The sequence below is a fragment of the Coenobita brevimanus genome, chromosome 57, assembly GCF_032717465.1.
Source record: "Coenobita brevimanus isolate Jiangsu-jjx chromosome 57, ASM3271746v2, whole genome shotgun sequence".
In the NCBI taxonomy this organism is placed as follows: domain Eukaryota; kingdom Metazoa; phylum Arthropoda; class Malacostraca; order Decapoda; family Coenobitidae; genus Coenobita; species Coenobita brevimanus.
This window is the reverse complement of record NC_137010.1, coordinates 30,307,969-30,333,110: the sequence shown is the minus strand read 5'-3', so window position 1 is coordinate 30,333,110 and position 25,142 is coordinate 30,307,969. Positions and strand designations below refer to the sequence as shown.

Genomic DNA, 25,142 nt, shown 5'->3' with positions numbered 1-25,142 from the left:
ATACTGTATATATATATTTATATATATATATATATTTATATATATATATATATATATATATATATATATATATATATATATATATATATATATATATATATATATATATATATATATATATATATATATATATATATATATATATATATATATATATATATATATATATATATATATATATATATATATATATATATATATATATATATATATATATATATATATATATATATATATATATATATATATATATATATATATATATATATATATATATATATATATATATATATATATATATATTTTATATATATATATATATTTTATATATATATATATATATATATATATATATATATATATATATATATTTTATATATATATATATATATATATATATATATATATATATATATATATATATATATATATATATATATATATATATATATATATATATATATATATATATATATTTATATATATATATATATATATATATATATATATATATATATATATATATATATATTTTATATATATATATATATTTTATATATATATATATTTATATATATATATATATATATATATATATATATATATATATATATCTATCTATCTATATACCTAGGCTGCTTCCCCCAAGGAAAGGGAGGTATACTGTATATATATATATATATATATATATATGCTGGGAAATTTCAATTTTCGGTGGGCATATGTACCTAAAAATCACCGCAAAATTCAAATACATCAATATTTAAACTGAACTTCTTATGGGAAAAATTAATTTGGGTCCGGGGTCTTCGAACCTAACTCCCTAAAATCATAATTTTTTGCCCACACCTGTAAACTTTGTGAACTATAATTGTGGTTAAGTAACTGTAGTTCTGCATTGTATTGCTATACTGTCAGCAAGTGTATACTTGGTGTATTTCTGCCCTCTCCTCTATTGCCATTTCTCCTTTGGCTGCGAAGATTTAGAGGTGCCAGGCTTCTCTCGTACATTACCACTGCTACCCAAAGAACCACTCTTGCTTGCCATCTTGGAACAGGTAAGTTGCGACGAAAATACAAAGAAAATACATACAACTAAATTGCAGTGAAATGCATGTCCACATATGGTTAGGCTCATACTTTTTCTTTAATTTTCCTTCACTTCTAGGATTTTGGTTTGCATCAAAAATATTATCTTTGCTTGTTTTGGTTGGAGTCTGGCCCTGAGAGCATTGAAATACGCGAATCTGCATCGAAAAGTAAGGTAGGCAGACCACTCCAAAATACGTCGAAATTTGATTAATTGAATTCTAAACAGTCAGAATTTGAAATTTTACTGTATATATATATATATATATATATATATATACACACACACACACACACAATTATATCACATCACATCACACAGTGAACACTGTAAAGAAGTACTGTATTAAAAAATGCTAACAGACTTAAGGAATCAGAGGAATTAAAAGATGTATGAATAAAAAGATGCCTAACTCAGGAGGAATATGGATTACTAAAGGAAAAGAGGGAAGAAACAAAAATAAAGAAAGATAAAAGATCAGATGAAGAGAGAAGTAATTTTTTTTTTTTACAAAGTACTGTAGTAGGGTTACAAGTAAGAAAATACCACCCAAACAGCAGGAACCAAAAAAAATTGTAAGGTAGTAGACACAATCAATGTCAGATATGTAAATAACATGACTAAGTTGATGTACTCAAATGTAGATGGAATGATATCCAAATTATGAGAGGTAAAAGACTATACCAAAGAAAAGGAACCCTATAATATTTGTCTAATAAAAACAAAATTAACCTCAAGGATATCCAATGACTCCTTAAATGTGATGAATTCAGTTTATGGAGAAGAGACAAATTTGAAAAATGGGGGAGGAGGTATGATATTAACAAAGAAAAAACTCCAAGTTAAAGAGATAGAACTAGACATACTCTCACAAGTAGTATCAGTTGCAGTAGAGATTAGCACATCTGAAGGGAAGATAATTGTGGCAAATTTATATATGCCACCCAGGACAAATACATGGGATAGAGGTGAATATGAAGACCTGGCAGAAAGTACAGTGCAGAGTTCAAGGACCTACAACATAGAGTGGAAGAAAAATCTGAAAGAATTATATTAAGTGGAGATTTCAACACAAATATATATCGGAACACTCTAGATGTAAGAAGCTATGACAGCTGTTGGGATCAAAAGCTCCTAGATCTTATACAGGAGTTTTTCCTAACACAGCATGTAAAGGAAAATGGCAGAAAAGGAGGACCAAAAGAACCATCAATATTAGATCTCATATTTACTAGGGAAGAAAATGAAATTGACAGTATAATTTATCACCCTCCTTTTGGCAAAAGCGTCCATGCTGTATTAGAGTACAATTTCAGGTTAGCATATGATAGAGCTAATGATAGTAAAACTTACAAAAAGAGGCTAAACTAGAAAAAGGTCAGCTGTCATACCTAAAATAGTACTTTATAGAAATAGATGGGGAAAAGGAGCTATTTGAACAAGATAACAATGTTATATATAACAAATTCTGAGAATTTTATGAAACAGGAGTCCAAAATTATATCCTACAGCACAAAGAAATGGAAATAAGGATAAAGAAATGGTTTAATATTGAATGTAAAAAAGCAAAAGAGGAAAGAGATTTGCTTTTGGATCAGATACAGGCAACATATTTGTGAGAGGGCATGTAACAGCAACAAGCAGGCAAGAAATCGTTATACAAGGATAAGGAGAGTAACTCAAAGGCAGTTTGAGGAAGATGTTATAATTGAAAGTACAGATCAACCGTAGCTGCTTAACAGCTGCATACAAAGCAAAACTATAGTCAGAGATAAAATAATCAGTCATGGATGAGGGGAATACAGTATTTATATCAGTGAAGATGAAGTTAGTGCCCCTCCCTGTATAACAAATAACTCAGAGTCAAATGGCCACCCCGTACGGGATTATGGCGTCTGGCAATGGATGGATGGATGGAAGATGATGTTTGTGAAGTAGTAAACAAAAAATTCCAATCAGTTTTTACAGAAGGAAGTAGATTTGAGAGAGATCAAAACGAACAAGCATCCCCACACATAATAACAAATATATGTGTATTGCAACAAGAGGTCCAGAAAGAGATGAGTAAATTAGTGGAAAAGCCAGTGATCCTGACGAGATTTCAAGTTGGGTATTGCATGAATGTGCAGAAGAGTTAAGCAGACCAATACATTTAATATTCAGGGGACCCCAAGACAAGGTAAACTACTTGATATTTGGAAGAAAGCAAGCATTGTTCCTCTCTTCAAGAAAGGAAATTGACAAAATCCACTCAGCCACCACGCAGTATCACTAACCAGTGTCGTAAGATATTAGAGAAACTGATACAGAAAATATAGGTAAATCATCTGGAAGAACACAGTGTGATAACAAAAAGACAGTTCAGTTTTAGAAAATCGTGTGTTACCAGTCTAGTAAGCTACAATGATAAAAGTTGCAGAAACTTTTAAGGAAAGAGAAGGATGGGTAGACAGCATCTATTTGGACTTCAAGGAGGCACTTGTCAGAGTACCACACCAAAGACTTTTAGGGAAACTGTACCATCAAGAAGGAATCCGAGATACTCTGTACTGGTGGATGCAAGATTTTCTCAGAAAAGGAAAATAAGAGCAGTACTAAGGGGATATTACGCATCAATGAGAGAAGTGACTAGTGGAGTTCCACAGGGCTCAGTGCTATCACAAATCAGCGTTGCCATTTGGTGAAATTTTTCACCAGATTTCCCAAATCTGGTGAAATTTCAAGCTTCCTGGTGAAAAAAAATGAGTTTGAAACCAGACAGTATTTGGTGAAATCTGGTGAAAATGTAGATGACCAGTGATTATTTGTTGAAGTAACCTTAATCTATCTATTTATCTTTTGCCAGACGCCATAATCCCTTAAGGGGTGGCCACTTGTCTTTGAGTTATTTGTTTTAAGGGGAGGGGCACTAACACTCCACCAACCCACTTGTTCGCACGTAGGGAGCACGTATCGTTTGGTTATATGGTTACTACTCAGCGTTGTAAATGGTTTCTTGGCTTACAGGAAACCATTTGGCTTGTCACTCAATGTAAAGCCACCTGTAAAGGAAAGAAAAGCAATAAGAAGTGACAAGAAGGATGGGAGAAATAGGAAGAGAGGGGGGGAGGCACAGAAAAAAAATGATAAAGGCTAAGGAAGATGTCAAGTTGTAAATACCTTCTTGTAAGTGCCAGGACTGTACACAGTGAAGTCAGGTTGTACCTGTCTTCAAGTAAATGTAAGACACATGTACTGAACATTGCTATACCTTCCCAGCATAAATACCTGAGTCTGCCTTACACGGAAAACTCTGTCTCTCAACTACGTAGTGAGCGTGAGACAGCGGGAATACTTGTATATGAGAATGCAGGACTCAATAAAACCAATTTCTGAGCATTGGTGGTATTTTAATGGTGATATTCATTGTTTTCACATCAAAATCTATCATTTTAACCCCCCCTCAAAAAAAAAAAAAAAAAAAAAAAAAAAAAAAAAAAGGCCGGCATGGAGGCGATCTATAGGGCTAAAAATAGCTGGCATGCAGCAGGTTACACACCACTGATGAGTACATGCTGGATTTGCTGGGGTGGGGATGAGTTTCTGTGACAAGGGAAATCTGCAAACTAACATGAATGGCCAGGAACAAAAGGTACAGTACAACCTTTCCATGTGAGTCACTCTCCCTGATGTGCCATGTAAGATTGGTCATAGAAAAGGCACTTCTGAGCACTGATAATGAGAAAGCATTTGATTCAGTTGAAACAGTGGCAGCAATGAAAGCAAAGTGAGAAAAACACAAAGATGCTTCTTGTGTTAAAACTATTTGAAGACATTTATAGAGATGGCACTATCATCATAAAACTCCATGAGGCTTGTCAGTAAAATCTAATACGAAGTGTTAAACAACGAAACAAAATTTAATTAAAGTTATTCACTGCAGGCTAAAGGGAGTTTTAAGAAATCTGAACCTAGAGAATGAAAGTAATGTGAGTATAAGTTGCTGGCTAATGGTTTGGAAAAGGAGGCAGGTGAGAAGAAAGGGAGAAATCAGTAGAAGTATTGGAAGAAGTGAAGAAAGTCAAAATTGGGAAAGCCCCATGGATGGAATGTGTGGAAGAATGATGAAACATGGGGGAGAGATAGTAGTAGAATGGATATGGATGATGTGAAGATTGGCCTGGGAGGAAGGTAATGTCCAAGAGGATTGGAAGTCAGGTATAATTATTCTCCTGTACAAAGGAAAAGGGGGAAAAGAAATATGTGGTAATCATAGGGCATTTGACTTCTTAGTGTAATAGAAAAAGTTTATGGTAGGATAGTTATTGACACAGGAGAATAACAGAGAAATTAGTTGGAGAAGAACAGGGAAGTTTTAGGAACAGAAGAGGTTGTGCAAATCAGATATTAATTCTTAGGTCCTCAGTGGAAAAGTTTCTGAAGAAGGGAAAGAAGTTGTATGCAACCTTCATGGATCTGGAGGAAGCATATGACTGGGACAGACAAGGAATGTGGAAAGTATTAAGAATACATGGAGTAACTGGGAAGTTGTTGTATGCCGTGAAGAGTATGTATGAGGGGGCTAAGGCTGCAGTGCTTTGAACAGTGAACTGAGTGGAGAGAGAGAGAGAGAGAATAGTAGATGCCATGAGTGAGATGAAGCGAGGAATTTTCCCTTACTTTTATCCTGCTGGGACATCTATTGAGGAGTGAGTAGTGTTTACTATTATACTTAATTATACCATAGGATTATACAGCACTATACAATTTTAGGAGTATAAGGACGGAGGAAAGAGGGGCGAGAGAGTGATAACACAACAAACCCATCACTTTTCTCTCTTCTGCCATGCTGGTAATTTCAATGCTGGACTAAGGACTAATCCATCCCCTTTGCTAAATGCAAATACTGTACTGTACAGTACCGTAATCCCTTTAAGACCCGGACACCCAAGTCCCGGACATTTTGGGCTCGGTTCCTTGGACACACACACACACACACACACACACACAAAAAGATACGTGTTCATCCCTACTTTATATTTGCTGCGCGGTGACAGACAGTTGTGTTTTGGGGTGTAGTATAGCACCCCTGCATCCTTCCCTCCCCAGTTCCTGCCTACTTAGCGTCGTGACTGCACGCTCGTCGCCATGGCTGCAACACGTGCTCATTTTTGTGAATAAACCGTGAGTAAACTGCAACACCTCACCACTAGACCACACGGGAATATACAGTGCTGTGCAGCGCTAAGAAATAAGAATTCAGAGTGCAAAGGATTAAATGCAGGGTGCATGTAAGAACAGAATGTGCAGTGTTAACCCCTAAACCGCGGGCATGTCGGAGGAAGTCCTTGCACGTCCCACGGGGATATTCGCGCTCCGATTGACCTTTTAAAAATATTTCCCAAAATCAGTTATTTTGGTACCATAGAGGTTTCCTTCTAGCTGAGGAAAATTTTAAGTATTTTAAGGTAAACTTCAGTATAGTGCATAGTCAAGGATATTTGAAATGGTCTCATGTTTGTTACTCAGTAGTGGCATATGAAAACTAGTTCCATGTTTACATCAAACAGCTTGCATTGGTACCTCAGCTACTTCCACCGTTCGAACTCATCATGTGACGCTCCCTTGGAGTTATAGTTTTCACAAGGTAAATACACCATTTAAGGTAAACTATGATGAAAATAACTAGAAGTTACTCTTCAAAGATCAGTGAATCATGACATGTGTCAGGAAAGGGATTATTTATGTGTACGGTGCTACAGTATATTGGAATGATCAGCAGGTTGTGTGTGTTTTGATCTAATGGTTATTAGTTGTCACAGTTATGTAGATATGTACTGAAAACGTGTATAGTGAAAATGCGAATAGAATTATAAGTGTAATAATTTTCATTAAAATTTTCATATAATGCATTGTCATAATTTGTTAGTGAAATCAGATGAAATTGTGGTGGTTGTCTGGTGAAGTTGGCATCTCACGATCTGGCAACGCTGGCACCAATTATGTTTTTAGTATATGTAAATGACAGACAGCAACATCGGAAATGGAAGCAATATAATTATGTTTACTGATGATGCAAAAATACAAAGGAAAATTACAAACACAGACTCTTGCAGAGAGCTACAAGAAAAATTAAATAAGCTACTTGAATGGAGCAATAGATGGCAAATGGAATTCAGTGTGGACAAGTACCATGTAATTAGCTTTGGTAAAAGTGAAAAAAGACCATACTGGGATTATAAGTTAGAGTGTTCAACTCTACACACATCAGAAAAGGAGAAGGACTTAGGATTATCAGTAACAGTCTATCGCCGACTTACCACATACATGATAAAGTATGGAACATGTACACACTGCTTGCTGATATGAGAGTGGCATTCATCTACAGTAAATCCTCTTTTTTCGCAAGCATGGATGTTCCTCCAAAATGGCACAAAATGCGAAATGTTGAATTGTGAAGTTGAGAATCAATGGGAAAAATAGAGGAGCATTCCAGTGGGACATGTACCTACCCTATCAGAAAGTACTATAACACCAAACAGGCCCTATCCAAAATTAAATGAAGAGTGTTTACTAGTGCTAAAACAGCATAAAATAATAAACATGTACCTGAAAAGACATTAAAGCTGTTATAAAGAGCTGCAACACCAAAAATCCTTACCAGAAATAAAGTGAAGACTGGCTTGAGTGGCAGGTGAAGGTGTGTTGAGGGTAGATGGGCTAGTTACTAGGTGACATGGGCCTCTCTGGGGAAGCTCCATCACCTATGATGAGGCCATCGAAGTTGAACTCAGGCTCCAGCACCTCCACTTCCTCTCTGTCCACTTCTCCTCCTTCAACCACCCCTGCTGGGACGTCCAAGTCTTGCAGAATAGTTGCCACTTTCTGTCTCTCATGAAAATATCGTGTGATCCTGGCTTGTCTCTGCTCCTTAATGTTTGTTGTAGACAGCCATCACCTGAGACTTCAGATCACTCAAGGTCGATAGGATGTTGGTAGCCTCAGGCGTAGTCCTGCTGTATGCATCAAAGGTGGTTGCTATGTCGGTTATGGTGGACAGGGTAGTCGCAAGATGGCCGCCAACAAATGAGCATCGGTATACGTCGTCGGCTGCTGGCTGGGAGCATCGAATTGTGGGGAAATTTGTGAATTGTGAGACAACTTGGAAACTTTTTTTCTTGCGCAAAAAACGAGGTGTCAAAGTAAAATGCTTCCAAATATGAGGACATATTGTATGTTAATGAAGACATGCTGAGAAAGATAATCACATCATTACTTAGACCAACTCTGGAGTATGCATCTGTAGTCAGGAATCAACGTTAAAAAAAAAAAATAATAAATAAATAAAAGATTGAAAAGGTATAAAGGGCTGCTGCAAGATGGGCTCCAAGCTTAAGGGATCTTAGCTGTGAGGAAACACCAGAAAAATTAAACTTACCAACATTACAAGAGAGAAGGAAAAGAGAAGACATGTGTTTTATATAAGTGTATTACAGGAATAGAGATAACAGATCATAAATGAGTATATAACCTATGAGGAAGCGACATGAAGAGGACACTGCAAAAAAATATACAAAAAGAGAGGTGATAATGACGTAAGGAAATTCAGTATCCTAAATAGAGCAATTGATGAGTGGAATGCAAAATCGAAAGAAATAGTTTAGGTGGAGGCACTCACCATCCACTCACTTGATGTAGTGCTACTCATGGATGGCTGCCCTTTCCTCTCATCTTTCCTTCTTTCCTTTCTTCCTCTTATGTCTTTCTTTCCTTCTTTCTTTCCTCTTCCTTCTGTCTGCAGGTGACTCTACACTGAGTGACAAGCGAAATGGTTCCTTGCACACCAGGAAACTATTTACAGTAATCCCTGTACTATCTGGATGCCCACTTTTCGGACTCCCCACGTACCAGACATTGTGGACCTGGACCTTTAGAATCCAAAAATGGCCAAGAAAAGAAAAAAAATCCCAACAAAATCCTAATTTTTTCCCACCCGTAATTTGAAAGTGGCGCACGGCGCTGAACAGCTGTTGTTTATGCACGGCCCCTTCATCCCTTCCTTCCTCCCCCCTCCCCAGTTACCACCTAACCACTGTTGAGAGTAGATATTCATCGCAATGGATGCCACACGTGCTCATTTTTGTGAATAAACTGCGGTACCTCATCATTAGACCACATGGGAATTCACAGTGTTGTGCAGTGTTAAGAAATTAGAATTTAGAGTGCAACGGATTAAGTGTGGAGTGCAAAGTCGCGGTTGAAACTGGCGGTTGATACTGGTGTGGCACAATTAAGAACAGAATGTTCAGTGTTAAACAATTATAACTCACAGTGCAAAGAATTAAGTGTAGCACAACACTGGATTACTGTACGTCCTTCAAGAGCATTTTCATCACTACCAGAGCCTTAGAGGAGGCGGCCACAGACGTGCTGAAGTACCCTGTACACTGCTAAATATTTTTCCATACTCACTTCTAATTCCTCATTCTTTGGTTCCTTTTCATATATTTCATGCTTTATGTCCATTATTGGTGTGAGTAGGGTCTTAAATAGGTTTAAATAGGTGCAATGCATGTCCGGTAGGGAGTTATTTAGGTGGCTTTCAAAGTTAGGCTGGGTTAGGGTCCATAAGTACCAGTCCAGCAGGCAGGGGCCCACTTTCCGGATGGGACCACTTTTTGGACATGCCTTTGACTCTGTCACATCAGATAGTGGAGGGATTACTGTACTACACTGGGTAGTAACCATATAACCGAACTATGGTGCCTGGTGGTTTAGTGGGTAATTAAGGCACTCCCGCCGGATTGAGCATGTGTCGGTTTATATCCAAGGGGTGGTTGGGGTTTATTGGTCACGTAATGCCACTCAGGGATGAATGAGGCTGGTCACTCTCATCTTAAATGTCAGGACCAACTTGCCCAGCCCCAGGCTCTTATGGTCTTAATGGAGCAACTCAGGATTCTATACAGTATATTACCACTATGCCGGGAATCAAACCAGGACTCTCAGGTGAGAGCCAGGCAGCGATCCATTACACCACGACCAGGTAAACGTTATCTCACGTTGTCACAATCTTGTAACCAATGTCACTTTGCCCCCACTGTGGGCCTGAAGAGGCTGAAATAATCCCCTGGCACTTGAGCAAGTAGATGCCTTTAATCTATCCCAAGCACTTACGGCAAGTCAGAATGAAGAAAGAAACCTGTAATTTTACACGGGAAAAATCATCCAGTATATTATCATTATGTCGGGAATCTAACCCAGGACTTTCAGTGAGATCCAGGCAGCAGTCCACCACACCACGGCCAGGTAAAAGTTTCCCACATTGTCATAGTCTTGTAACCAATGTCCCTCCACCCCCACTGATGTGAGGAAGTGGCTGGACGACAACGGCGGCGATCCAGTTTATTCGACATCTGATGAGGAGATTGCTGTTGCTGTCTCTGCGGTTCAGAGGACACTATTAAAAAATTCTATGTTGTGTGTGATAATAATGGTTCAAAACACAGGACAATATAAGCTTGACATAATCCTGTAAAGATACAGTTAGGGAAGAAACACACACACACACACACACACACACTGGTCGCTGACAGAGACGGAGCTCTTCCTGGATCGTGGAGAAATAATCGCAAAATCAGCGACGAAAAGAAGACCAGCCTACTTGTGATCATGTTAATGAGTGCATGAATGGTGGTCCTGTTGGACAGCAGTAAAAAAAAAATGCTGTTTCGCTCACAAAAGAACAAGATATAGTGAAAATAAAAAGTCTCCATATGGTTGAATCATGGCGGAAAGGGACGGTGCAATGTTTACAAGTGGCGAGAAAGAGTTCAAGGGCTTCTGTGAAGAGGATGTGGGAAATGGAAGTATTAAGTTGAACCAAACAAGAATAGCAGGTGTAGAGAAAACAGTGGAGAGGTATGTCCAGGAGATAAAAAAGGTATGGACAGTAATTAAAGAGTTACAGGAATGGACCATAGAGCAGGAAAACGAGATCAAAAGCTTAAGGAATAAACTGGAAAAAATTAGTACACGCAGTGACGAACAAGGGAAGTTACCGAATTAAAAGTTAGCAATGAACCAGCCTCTAATGAAATAAATCAGCTTAAGAGGGAGAATAAGAGGTTTGAAGAAGAAAGGGACAGGATGAAAAACAAACTAGATGAGTATGAATCCAAATCAAGAATACAGGACGAGTACATTAAAGAAATCAAGGAGCAACATAAGGGGTGGAAGAAAATTCAGGAAGAAGGAAATGTAAATATGAAAGAGATTATAGAACAACAAAGCAAGGAAAAAGTGGAGAGGGAAGTGGTTAGGGTACTGAGAAGCAGAGAATCTTTAGTTAGAGATATAGCAGATAAGAAAAAATGTGTAATAATTTCAGGAGTTAAAGAAAAACATATGACAATAAGATCAGAAAGAGAAAGAGAAGAAATGAGGAAGGTTAAAGAAATAATATCACTAGTCATGGAGGAAAATCACGAAGCTCAAGAAGAGATTGAAGAGATGTTTAGGTTAAGAAAGTACGAGGAAGGAGGGGCAAGGCCATTGAAGGTAAAGTTTAAGTCCCAAGCAACAGTTAATGAAATTATCAGTAGAACATGGAAATTATCAGACAAGGAAGGGTTAAAAAATGTTTGGATAAGGAGAGATGCAAATGAGGAAGAAAGAGCTAAGATAAAGGAGTAAGTACAGGAAGCAAAGGCAAAAACGAACAGAGAATGGGGGAAGAGAAGACAGTGTTTTATTGGAGAGTCATGGATCAAAAATTAAGGAAGTGGTACCAGCGGAGATAAGGAGAAAAGAGGGTATAAAAAACATCAAAAAGAATTGGAAGGTGGCATATTCTAATGTTGATGGTTTAATATCGGCAAGGCTAGAAATCAACGATTTTTTGAGGGTACATGAACCTGATGTTATGTGCTTTGTAGAGACCAAATTAAGAGAAGATATTAATTTTAATATGGGAGATGGTAAATACAAACTGTGGAGAAGAGACAGAAGAGAAAAAACGGGAGGAGGATTGATGATGGCAGTGAAGAAAAACATTACCGTGGAATTGGGAGAAGGCAGGGCTGAAGTGATAAATATGAAATTAGATACTGGAGAGAATAGCAAGAGAGGTATGGCAGTAGTGTATGTTCCCCCTAAGACAGAGCATGGAGTGATGGTGAATACCAGGAAATGTTGTCAGACATGGCTAGCTCTTTACAGAAAATGATTGAGAAAAGTAACAATATAATTTTAATGGGTGACTTCAGTTGTAAAGATGTGAACTGGGAGGAATGGGACTCAGGAGGCAGCAAAGATTCATGGGGCACTACATTATTAAATATAACAATGAACAATGTGATGACACAATGGGTCAAAGAAGAGACATGGTTCCAAGGTGAGGACACACCAGCAAGACTAGACTTACTGTTTACCAAAGAACCCGATGTAGTAGAATCCTTGAAATATCTCTGTTCTATTGGAAAAAGTGATCATGTGGTCTTTGAGTTCCAGTTGATAACAGGGAACGTGGAGTCAAGAAATGAGCTTTATAGGCAGGGAAGATACAACTTTGGGAAAGCAAACTTTACAGGATTGAGAAAATTTTTCAAAAATGCGGATTGGAGAAAAATCAGAGAAACAAGAGAGATACAGAGGAAGTGGGATATTTTTCTAGGCTTCTATAATTCGGGAGTGGAAAAATTTGTGCCAAGAGTTAGGGGGCAAGAAAACAGAAAGAAGGAGTGGTTTAATAGAAGGTGTATGATAGCAAAAAAAGAGAGAGATAAGGCATGGAACAATTGGAGAAAGAGAGGTAACAACAGAACAAAGGAAGAATATAAAAGAATTAGAAATGATTACACAAGAATACGTAGAGAGGAAGAAAGGAATTTTGAAAAAAGTATAATAGACAATTGTACGGATGAACCCAAACTGTTTTATAGATTTGTCTATGGCAAACTGAAACAAAAGGAAGGAATCACCCAACTGAAAGTAGAAGGAGAGGTCTATAAAGATGCGGCAATACAAACAGAAATATTGAACAAACGTTTCCAGTCAGTTTTCACTAATGAAAGTGAGTTTGTGGAAGGGGAGGGAGTGACCAGAAATGTATTGATAAAAGATATAAAAGTGGAAGTACAGGAAGTGTATAAATTACTGGAAACTCAAGATGTAAGGAAAGCCCCAGGATCAGATGGAATCTCTAATTGGGTACTGAAGGAATGCAGAAAACAACTGGCAGATAAGATTCACAGTCTAATTGTGTGTTCTCTGGAAGAGGGGAAAGTACCTCAAGAATGGAAGAGGGCAAATGTGGTACCAATTTATAAGGGAGGAAACAGGGAAGAACCCCTGAATTATAGACCAGTGTCCCTAACCAGCATGGTCGCAAATTTCTGCAAGAGAATTCTGAAAGATAGATGGATAAAATATCTGGAAGAGATGATCTTTTGGCTGATAGTCAGTTTGGATTTAGAAGTGGAAAGTCATGTGTGTCCAACTTGTTGAGTTTTTACTCAAGAGTGATTGATGTGCTACAGGAGAGAGATGGTTGGGTGGATTGTGTGTATTTAGATTTGGAGAAGGCCTTCGACAAGGTACCCCATAAGAGACTAATGTGGAAACTAGAGCATGTAGGAGGACTGACGGGAACCTTCTGGAATGGATGAGAGACTTTTTGAGAGACAGACAAATGAGGACAGTAATAAAGGATAGGATGTCTGGATGGAGGGAAGTAACAAGTGGAGTCCCACAGGGCTTGGTGTTGGCACCAATGATGTTCCTGATTTATGTAAATGATATGGTAGATGGAGTGAACAGTTATGCAAGTCTGTTTGCTGATGATGCAAAGATCATGAGGAAGGTAGAAGTTGAGGAGGATTGTAAAATGCTGCAGGAGGATCTGGATAGGATACACGATTGGAGCCAGACGTGGGAAATGAAATTTAATGCAAAGAAATGTAAAATATTGGAAATGGGTAAAAGTACCAAGAGGCCATCATTGAATTATTTGATGGGTAATGAACCAATCACAAAAGTGAGAGAAGAGAAAGATTTGGGAGTGCTGGTCCATGATAGTTTGCCACCTGAAAAACACATTAACAAGGCAGTTAGAGAGACATATAAACTCCTGAGTATTATAAGAGTAGCTTTTCATTATATGGATGAGGAGATTATGAAAAAATTGATAGTGGCCATGATTCGCCCCAGGTTAGAATGTGCAGCAGTAGTGTGGTCCCCACACAAAAAGAAAGATATAAACAAGATTGAGAGAATACAAAGAACAGCAACCAAAATGGTCCCCAGTCTGGCAGATCTGTCGTATAGAGTGAGGTTGGAAAAGCTGGATTTGCCTTCCTTAGAAGAAAGGAGAAAGAGGGGAGACATGATTGCAGTGTTCAGGACCATGGTGGGAGTAGATAAAATTGACAAAGAAGATCTGTTTGTATGGGATAAGACAGTAACAAGAGGACACGGAATGAAACTCAAGAAACCAAGCTGCTGCTTTTTTTTTTTTTTTTTTTAAATAACAGAACGGAGGAAGGAAAAACAAATGGGTAAAAAAAAATAATCCATACACCAGATTACTGGTGTCTTCTGTTCATAAAATATCTGTAACAGTTAGACTTGAACAGTTGTGGGTTGAAATTTGGAGGAAAACAACTCTGGGGAAGCGAGTTCCAGAGAGATGCAGTTCGGAGAATAAAAGAATTCTGATAGGCAGAAGTTCTGCAATATGGTTGAGTGACATTCCAGTCATGAGCGCTACCAGATGCCCATGTAGCACGAGGGAAGGCATGGAGAGGTGGCACCATGGACGCAACTTCGTCTGAGCATTTGCCAAAAAAATATCTGTAAAATAATGCAAGGGAGGCAACATTCCTTCTTACTTGCAGGGGAGGTAGTTTATATGTAATGGCAGGGTTGTTAATGATTCTAACAGCTTTATTCTGAATTTTGTTTAGTTGCCTTAATGCAACCTCTCCACAACCATTCCACAAGGGTGAGCAATATTCAAGCTGAGAGCGCACATGACTCTTATAAATTATAGCTAACTGCTCATCGGCGAAGAAGTTACGGACTCTTGAAGGATATCAAGAAATATATTTTTCCTTATAGATGTATAGACCTGTGGAAGAGTATTATTACAGTTAAAAGGCACATTCTATTTACCTTATGGGAGGATAAGAGGCGACACACTATGCTGGAGGGACCAGGCAGAGTGGAGAGGCAGACGGGAGCAGTGAGTGTCCTGATTGGCTGGGGATTTCAAACATGAGTACAAGTATTAAGTTGACTTCACCTAAGTTTGAAACTATGCAACTGATCAACAAAACAATGAAGCCTTGGGAAGATTTGAGTTTGAGTATGTTCAATCCATATTATGTGTAAAGCCCAGCACCTACTGTCTTTATAATCTTCTGTATTGTATTTGCAGTAGTGCTGTTCGCAATGCACAGAATATTGGTTGAACATACTCAAACTCAAATCTTCCCAGGGCTTCGTTGTTTCATTGATCGGTTTCATAGTTTCAAACTTAGGTGAAGTCAACTTATTACTTGTTCTCATGTTTAAGTCCATATTAGGCAGTGGGTGGAAATGTTTGTGTGTATGTACTGCTTCCGGTGCACGATCAACATTCCTTCACTTAAAGAGTGTAACAGGGGTCGTGTCACGTGTGCTCTATTGTCGTTGAAGCTTCTAGAATACTGTATGTCTGTGTGTATGTACTGCTTCCGGTGCACGATCAACATTCCTTCACTTAAAGAGTTGCAAGCTAATATCCCGTTCCCACACCTTGTCTGGTGCTCTGTCTATCCATCCATCATGCTTTCTGTTGATTTGTATTTATAATATGGAGTCCTGACACTTTTTCCCCCCTTGTGGTGCAAAAAAATTTTATAACCCCCAATTTTAACCCCTAGAAAGCATTAATAGGGTTCAAAAAATTATAAAAGAGTATTATTACAGTTAAAAGCCACATTCTGTTTACCTTATGGGAGGATAAGAGGAGACACTGTGCCGGAGGGAACAGGCAGAGTGGAGAGGCAGGCGGGAGCAGTGAATGTCCTGATTGGCTGGGTAGTTCAAAAGTGAGCATGCTGAAGTGTGATTGGGAGGTAGATGTCTCCCATTGGCAAGGCAACACTCCTATGATTCATCACATCACCACCCACCTGGTTCAGAAAACCATGTTAGCTTCATCAATGGCCATGTTAGAAGCGTTATTGCTTACGGAAAATTGTACCGCATTAGACCATTTTCATGTTAGGGAAAACCGTGTTAGACAAGGATAGACTGTATGCATATAAAAACAATACAGTAATGCAGTATTATACATATTGTACTCTTGTATGTACTCACCAAATGTCGGGGGTAGGGGAAATAGCACTGGGATTAGCACTCACTCTCATAAACTGTATAGTACACAGAATAATTTTACAGTAACAACAGAGCACTAGGACATGATCACTGTCAGTTTATTAGCATTGCAGTGTAATGCAGTACACTACCTTGAATGTAGGACGCCACAGAGTTAGTAAAAGCACCAGGGATTTGCAACCGCGTGGTCGGAAGAGCAAAGCACACAGGCATGTCTTCACAGGATGACATCCAATGGCAAGACTGAGAGTGCAGGGGTATTTTTGGCGCACTGAGAGAGGTGCACCCGTGGTGGATTCTGCTTGGCTAGCACTTAGCAGGCATTTTCATTGGCTACTGAGTTTCGGGATTTCCCCTGGCACTGGTTGGCTACTGCTTATGAGCCGGTTGAGACACCTCAGCGCCGAGTATTGCATTGGACCACCAGTTACATCATGTTTCAGTGCTGGGTGTTGCATTATTTAGCAGGATGTTGCTTTAATAGAGCCAAGATAGCTTGGGCGGATGTTGCAACGATGGATGATTAAGAGTTTACTGTTGATATACTGTATATGTGAATTATACCAGTCATCATCATTTGAGACCAGTTACACCAGATATTCAGGAGGTTGTTACTAAAATCCATTGCAAACAATGATGTGAACTGTAGTACACTGTATTATGTACCGTATCTCAGAACTATGTCATTGTTGATTGATGCTTCTGATTACAGTGACTCTTCTTACAGCTAATAGGACAAAGTTGTATGTATGCAACTCTTTACTTTCTGACAGGTATGACAATAAGCAGAAGTGGTTAGCCTACATGTCACATCCCAGACCATACTCATCATTAAGACAGTGTCAAAATGCATTTTACTGTTGTTTCACAAGTAAAAATGACTGTCAGGAGTTGGGGTCTTGCCTTTCCCTTTTCAGTCTCAATTTTAAGAATAGATATAAGGGCTTCATACTGTATATTCCTTTGCTCATTGTGTATGTCCCTATTCAGTGTGGACTGGTGACTTTATGTGAGGATAATAGCTTACACCTGTGGCAGCTGAGTCAACAGCTAGATTCTGTGGGGATGCAACTCAAGCAGCTAAAGTCAACCAGCTTGGAAGGAAAGTAAGTTAGTCTGGCCTAATTTTTTTTTGTCACTGAAAATGACTGATGGTTTGAAAGATGTTATGTTATTTGTGAAGATTTTGTAGTAACAATCATTGTACATTTTTTTTTTTTTTTAAATACAATACCTGCACAGTGCCAGTTGTTGTAAAGATAGTACAGTAATAGGGAAGTTTCTGTGCCATAGTAGAAGGGAAATATGGATGTGAGATGTGACCAAATTGTACATTACAGAGTGTGGCAGTTTGAGGTGTGATAGCATCTTGTACTGCACAAATGGCTTCTAATACCTTGTATTTGCTCAAGTAAATTAGATTGTTCAGTGCAGTTTGTACTAAAAAAAAAAGTTGGATTATGAATTATTTGGAATTTGTGCTTTGCTTGCAACAAAAACATTATATGATTATTTCCATGCCATCGGTCTGACCACAATAACCTTGTACAGATTAAAGAAGATCAGTGTGGTGGTTGCAGACAGTGAGTGTCACCACCTGCTGGTTGGCACAGAGGGTGGCAACATCTACCTGCTGGACCTGGCAACATTCAACATGTCTGACAATATCATCTACCAGGATGTGGTCATGCAGAAGTGAGTCACTGACACTATATAATGTACACACAGCCAGTGTCTTAAAAGTCTCTTTATCCTCATCAAAATAGAAATGTTCCTTAAAGCTTGTGAATCAGAAATTTTATTACAGCTTCCTGTCTTATGATTTTTATGTTATGTTTATGGATTTTTAAGTGAAAGAATTGAAGTAAATCAACGTATCTTTTATTTTAGTAATGTATAGCAATAAAAGTAGTGATACATACTCTACTTGTCTCACTGAATAGGGTGCATGAAACAAAGTGCAAATACCTTACTGCAATACAGTGAGGAATATCTGGGTAGAATATCCAGAGTGGTACTGTCAAAGAAGAGGGTGGATGGCCATGTGCAGTTTGCCATAAGGGCATGGGAAGTAATTCCATCTTGTGCAGTGTTTGTGGTAAGTGGGTGCATAAGAGATGGTGGTATTAGAGGTGGACTGCTAAATAATGCTGATTTCATGCATGCAGTGTGTCAGGGAGATCATGTGAAGATTATTGGGTGTGATGAGACTAATCTTGCTGTTGAGTCTCTCTGAGTTTTGTTACTTGGGAGATATGTTATGTGCTGGAGGTGGGGCTGGAGCTAGCTTTGTGGCTAGAGTGAGGAGTGGCTGGAAGAAGTGTAGGGAGCTGTTGCCTCTCCTGACTTTGAGAAGGCTCTCCCTCTGTGCTAAAGGATCTTTGTATGCAGCATGCAATAGGAGTGTAGTGCTACATGGTAGTTAGACCTGGGAAGTAAAGGAAGAGGATATTTGTAGGCTCAAGCATACAGAAATGACTGATTAGGTGGATGTACAGTCATGGACAGAGAAACCTGGACAGGTGAGGTGAGGCAAATGTCATATTTTCTCTTTTTCCCCAGCTTTTCCGTCACTCTTCGTTCACAACTCCTTTCCCCCATTCCGTTTACCCTCTCTTCATAGCACCTGCCAGGCTGCACTCCCCATCCCCCCTTCTCTGCCCCCATACACGCCAGTTCGCTAATCTGCCGACCTTGAACAGTGTGTGTGTGTGTGTGTGTGTGTGTGTGTGTGTATTTACCTATTTGTAGTATACGGGAATTGAGCAATGCTCGTGTTGTCCTGTCTCCAAATCCACATTTATCAAGTCTACCTTTACACACATGAATGTTTTTCTCATGCACCACCTCTTCGTCTAAGTCGTTCCAAATATTTATGTATTTACCTAATATACCTAATTGTGATATACACGGAATGTGCTATGCTCGTGGGTTTCCATCGCTGTTTCTCAATAAGTCAAATTTAACTTTAAACTCGTTTAAGTTTTTAGACTGGACGATCTCTTTGTCCAGGCTATTCCATAAGTCTGTACTTCTGTAAGGAAAGCTATATTTCTTGATATCCTTCAAGCAGCTTGACTTTTTCAATTTCATTCCATGTCCTCTTGTTGCTCTCTTATCCCATACAAACGGGTCTTCTTTGTCAATTTCATCTACTCCCACCATGGTCCTGAACACTGCAATCATGTCTCCCCTCTTTCTCCTTTCCTCTAAGGAAGGCAAAGCCAGTTTTTCCAGCTTCTCTCTTTATGACAGGTCTGCCAGACTGGGGACCATCTTGGTTGCTGTTCTTTGTATTCTCTCAATCTTGTTTGTATCTTTCTTTTTGTGTGGGGACCACACTACCGCTGCATATTCTAACCTGGGGCGGATCATGGCCACTATTAATTTTTTCATCATCTCCTCATCCATAAATGAAATGCTACTCTTATGTTAGTCAAGAGTTTATAAGTCTCTCCAACTATCTTGTTAATGTGCTTTTCTGGTGACAAACTATCTTGGACCAGCACTCCCAAATCTTTCCCTTCTCTCATTTTTCTGATTAATTCATTACCTAACAAATAATTCAGTGATGGCCTCCTGGTACTTTTACCCATTTCCTATATTTTACATTTCTTTACATTAAATTTCATTTCCCACTTCCGGCTCCAATCATGTATCCTATCCAAATCATCCAGCAGCATTTTACAGTCCTCCTTAACCTCTACCTTCCTCAAGATCTTTACATCATCAGCAAACAGACTTGCATAACTGTTCACTCCATCTACCATATCATTTACGTAAATCAGGAACATTACTGGTGCCAACACCGAGCCTTGAGGGACTCCACTTGTTACTTCCCTCCATCCAGACATCCTATCCTTTATTACTGTCCTCATTTGTATGTCTCTCAAAAAGTCTCTCATCCATTCCAGAAGTTTCCCCTTCAGTCCTCCTATATATTCTAGTTTCCACATTAGTCTCTTATGAGGTACCTTGTCAAAGGCCTTCTCTAAGTACACACAATCCACCCAACCATCTCTCTCCTGTACTACGTCAATCGCTCTTGAGTAAAAGCTCAACAAATTAGAAACACATGACCTTCCACTTCTGAATCCAAACTGACATTCAGCCAAAATATTCATCTCTTCTAGATATTTTATCCATCTGTCTTTCAGGATTCTCTCGCACAATTTTGTGACCATGCTGGTTAGAGACACTGGTCTATAATTCAGGAGTTCTTCCCTGTTTCCTCCCGTATAAATTGGTACCACATTTGCCCTCTTCCATTCTTGAGGCACTTTCCCCTCTTCCAGAAAACACACAATTAAACTGTGAATTTTATCCGCCAGTTGTTTTCTGCATTCCGTCAGTACCCAATTAGAAATTCCATCAGGTCCTGGGGCTTTCCTTACATCTTGAGTTTCTAGTAATTTATACACTTCCTGTACCTCCACTTTTATATCCTTTATCATCAGTACATTTCTAATCACTCCCTCCCCTTCCAGAAACTCTTTTTCGTTAGTGAAAACCGATTGGAAACATTTGTTCATTATTTCAGCTTGCATTGCTGCATCTTTATAGACCTTTCCTTTTACTTTCAGTTTGGTGATTCCTTCCTTTTGTTTCAGTTTGCCATTAACAAATCTATAAAACAGTTTGGGTTCATCCTTGCATTTGTCTATTATACCTTTTTCAAAATTCCTTTCTTCTTCTCTACGTATTCTTGTGTATTCATTTCTAATTCTTTTATATTCTTCCTTTGTTCTGTGTGTGTGTGTGTGTGTGTGTGTGAGTGTGTGTGTGTGTGTGTGAGTGTGTGTGTGTGTGTGTGTGTGTGTGTGTGTGTGTGTGTGTGTGTGTGTGCGCGTGCGTGCGTGCGTGTGCATCCTTGACACAAGCAACTCCCTACGTTTTGCCGATCACAACCCATCCCTCCCTCTTCCCTACGGCTACTCTGCTCTCTCTCACACACACACACACACACACACATGAGAAGCTCATCTTGATTCTTCGTATACGCAGCTGCTCTCTCTCTCTCTCTCTCTCTCTCTCTCTCTGTTTTTCAAGATTCTGTAGGACTGAATAGTATGTCAGTGCAAAGTATGCCTTTATTATTGTCTATCTATCTATCTATTGCCAGACGCCTCAATCCCATTTGGGGTGGCCACAAACAAATCGCCTCCAATTCGCCCTGTTCCCCGCCATTTCACTGCCCTGCTCCCAACTCACACCCCTCTCTCTCATATACCTCTCCACCCCATCCCTCCATCTCATCCTCGGCCTCCCCCTCCCTCTTCCCCCCTCCACCTCACTCACATACACTCTCTTCGTCAGTCTTTCACCCTCATCCTCTCCACATGGCCAAACCACCTCAGTGTGTTCCTCATAACGCTTCCTATCACATCCACATCAACACCACAACGCTCCTTTATATCCGCATTCGTCAGCCTGTCTCTCCATGTGACTCCACAGGCTCCTCTTAAATAACTCATTTCCACTGCTCTCACTCTTGACTTGTGTCCTTCCAACAACGTCCAAGCTTCACTTCCGTACGTTAGAGTTGGTATCACAATACTGTCATGTAGTAACTTTTTCACTTCCATGCTCACTTCCCTGTTTCTTATCACTGCTTTCAAAGAACCAGCAACCTTTCTTCCCTGCTGTACCCTTTCAAGCACTTCACCCTCCAAACCTCCATCCTTACTCATCACACTACCCAAGTACTTAAACGTACTCACATTTTCCAATTCCTCACCATCCAACCTCGCTATACATTCACTGACTTCACCTCTCTCAAAGACCATCACTTTACTCCTCCCTACATTCACCTTTAGATTCCATTTCTTACACACTCTCTCAAACTCATCCACCAAGCCTTGCAGCTCCCCTTCGTCTTCACTCAACAACACAGTATCATCTGCAAACAACAGTACAGTGAGTTTCCAAACACTATCCTCTCTCACCAGGGCCACTCTAACATCCACTACCCTACCTTGTACCTCTTTTATTACCCCATCCATGTACAGATTGAACAACCATGGAGACATGACACATCCCTGTTTCAAACCAACTTTCAAAGAGAAAAATTCACTTAGTTCACCATCCACACGTACTGCAGCCTTCGCACCATCGTACATACTCTTCACAGCATTCAGCAGCTTCCCATCTACTACATATATATTTAAAGAAAGAACTGCAGTAGGCTGGTTGGCCCATGCGAGGCAACTCCTCCTGATTTTGGATCTGCATACGAGAGAGAGAAGTGAGGAGTGACCACTTGTCCCCCCATCTCTCTCTCTCTCAGTATTCTGTAGGAGTGAATAATAATGTCAGTGCAAAGTATGCCTTTACTGTGATATAAGCATTACAAAATAAAACTATCTATCTATCTATTGCCAGACGCCTCAATCCCGTTTGGGGTGGCCACAAACAAAACGCCTCCAAGTCACCCTGTCCCCCACCAATTCACTGCCCTGCTCCCAACTCACACCCCCCTCTCTCATATACCTCTCCACCCCATCCCTCCATCTCATCCTCGGCCTCCCCCTCCCTCTTCCCCCCTCCACCTCACTCATATACACTCTCCTCGTCAGTCTTTCACCCTCATCCTCTCCACATGGCCAAACCACCTCAGTGTGTTCCTCATAACGCTTCCTATCACTTCCACATCAACACCACAACGCTCCTTTATATCCTCATTCGTCAGCCTGTCTCTCATGTGACTCCACAGGCTCCTCTTAAATAACTCATTTCCACTGCTCTCACTCTTGACTTGTGTCCTTCCAACAACGTCCAAGCTTCACTTCCGTACGTTAGAGTTGGTATCACAATACTGTCATGTAGTAACTTTTTCACTTCCATGCTCACTTCCCTGTTTCTTATCACTGCTTTCAAAGAACCAGCAACCTTTCTTCCCTGCTGTACCCTTTCAAGCACTTCACCCTCCAAACCTCCATCCTTACTCATCACACTACCCAAGTACTTAAACGTACTCACATTTTCCAATTCCTCACTATCCAACCTCGCTGTACATTCACTGGCTTCACCTCTCTCAAAGACCATCACTTTACTCTTCCCTACATTCACCTTTAGATTCTGTTTCTTACACACTCTCCCAAACTCATCCACCAAGCCTTGCAGCTCCCCTTCGTCTTCACTCAACAACACAGTATCATCTGCAAACAACAGTACAGGGAGTTTCCAAATACTATCCTCTCTCACCAGGGCCACTCCAACATCCACTACCCTACCTTGTACCTCTTTTATTACCCCATCCATGTACAGATTGATCAACCATGGAGACATGACACAACCCTGTTTCAACCCAACTTTCAAAGAGAAAAATTCACTTAGTTCACCATCCACACGCACTGCAGCCTTTGCACCATCATACATACTCTTCACAGCATTCAACAACTTCCCATCTACTCCATATATTCTTAACACTTTCCACAATCCTTGTCTATCCACCCTGTCATATGCTTTCTCCAAATCCATGAAAGCCGCATATAACTTCTTTCCCTTCTCTAGAAACTTTTCCACTAAACATCTAAGAATGAATATCTGATCTACACAGCCTCTTCCCTTCCTAAAGCCTCCCTGTTCTTCTCCAACTAACCTCTCTGTTCTTTCTCTAACTCTGTCAATAAGTATCCTACCATACACTTTTCCTATTATACTAAGAAGACAAATGCCTCTATGATTACCACACACTTCTTTTTCCTCTTTTCCTTTGTACAAGGGAATAATTATACCTGACTTCCAATCCTCCGGGACTCTACCTTCCTCCCAGGCCAATCTGCACATATATATATATATATATATATATATATATATACGTATACAGTACCCTCGCATCCAACATGGTAATATTGTCATGCATGGGTCCCGTGTTGGACCAAAAACGTGTTGGACAAACAACAGAGCTTATGGGGGAAAATGAAGTATGTCAGCAACCCTAGGAAAAGTCACCCTAAATACCTACCATATATGTATACATATGTTGGTACTACTTTAACTATAATAAATGATACTGTACTATGAATGATTACTAACCTTTTAGGATAATGTTGGTGGGCTTGCTTGGAATGGAAGGTGATACCTGAGACTAGGTAGTTCTACTGGGTCCCTGGAGGATGGCTACTGGCGTCACTAGTGGGTAATGGCTGCTGCTCCTCCTCAACCTCCCTCATAAATCCTTTGAAATTCCTCTCCCCTTTCTTCTACCTCTCGATGAATTCTAGCATGGTGGCCTGAGGGAGGTGCCGCCACTTCTTGGGGTTCTCAGAAGGCTTCCTAGGCATCGTGAGCAGGGTAAAATGCAGTAGCAAGGGCAGAAAATGCAGCGAGAAAAAAGCACTGTCCAATGCAAATTATGCTACTGAGCGGCGCTGTGGCGGGAGAAATTTGAACAAAACATCACGTAAGAGCAGAAGCGTTTTTCATTGGGCGACATCACGATCTCGTCACGATAGCGGGCAGGGGAGGCTACTTGATCGAAAGTTTTGATTGGCTGTCAGCGTCATGGGAACGTCCAGTATGACCGTGTTGGACCAGGGGTGATCGTGCTAGAGGCGAAGTCTGCAGATTTCGCCCACTTCTCGGAGCTCCATCAGTGTTATGCTTACGCACCCGTTTTACAGTACAGGAAACTCACATGGAACACGTGGGTTTCGTTCCTACCGTGCCGTGTTAGGTGCGAAATCGCGTA

At 39.7% G+C, this 25,142-nt stretch overlaps 1 protein-coding gene across 1 annotated transcript in view; it reads left to right on the top strand.

The window, feature by feature from the left end:
- Positions 1 to 25,142, top strand: part of l(2)gl (LLGL domain-containing protein l(2)gl) — a 443,338-nt gene that overhangs the window by 73,994 nt on the left and 344,202 nt on the right. The window contains 2 exon segments of the mRNA XM_080274241.1: positions 17,441 to 17,556; positions 18,002 to 18,145. Of these exon segments, the coding sequence (XP_080130367.1) occupies positions 17,441 to 17,556; positions 18,002 to 18,145 (260 nt within the window).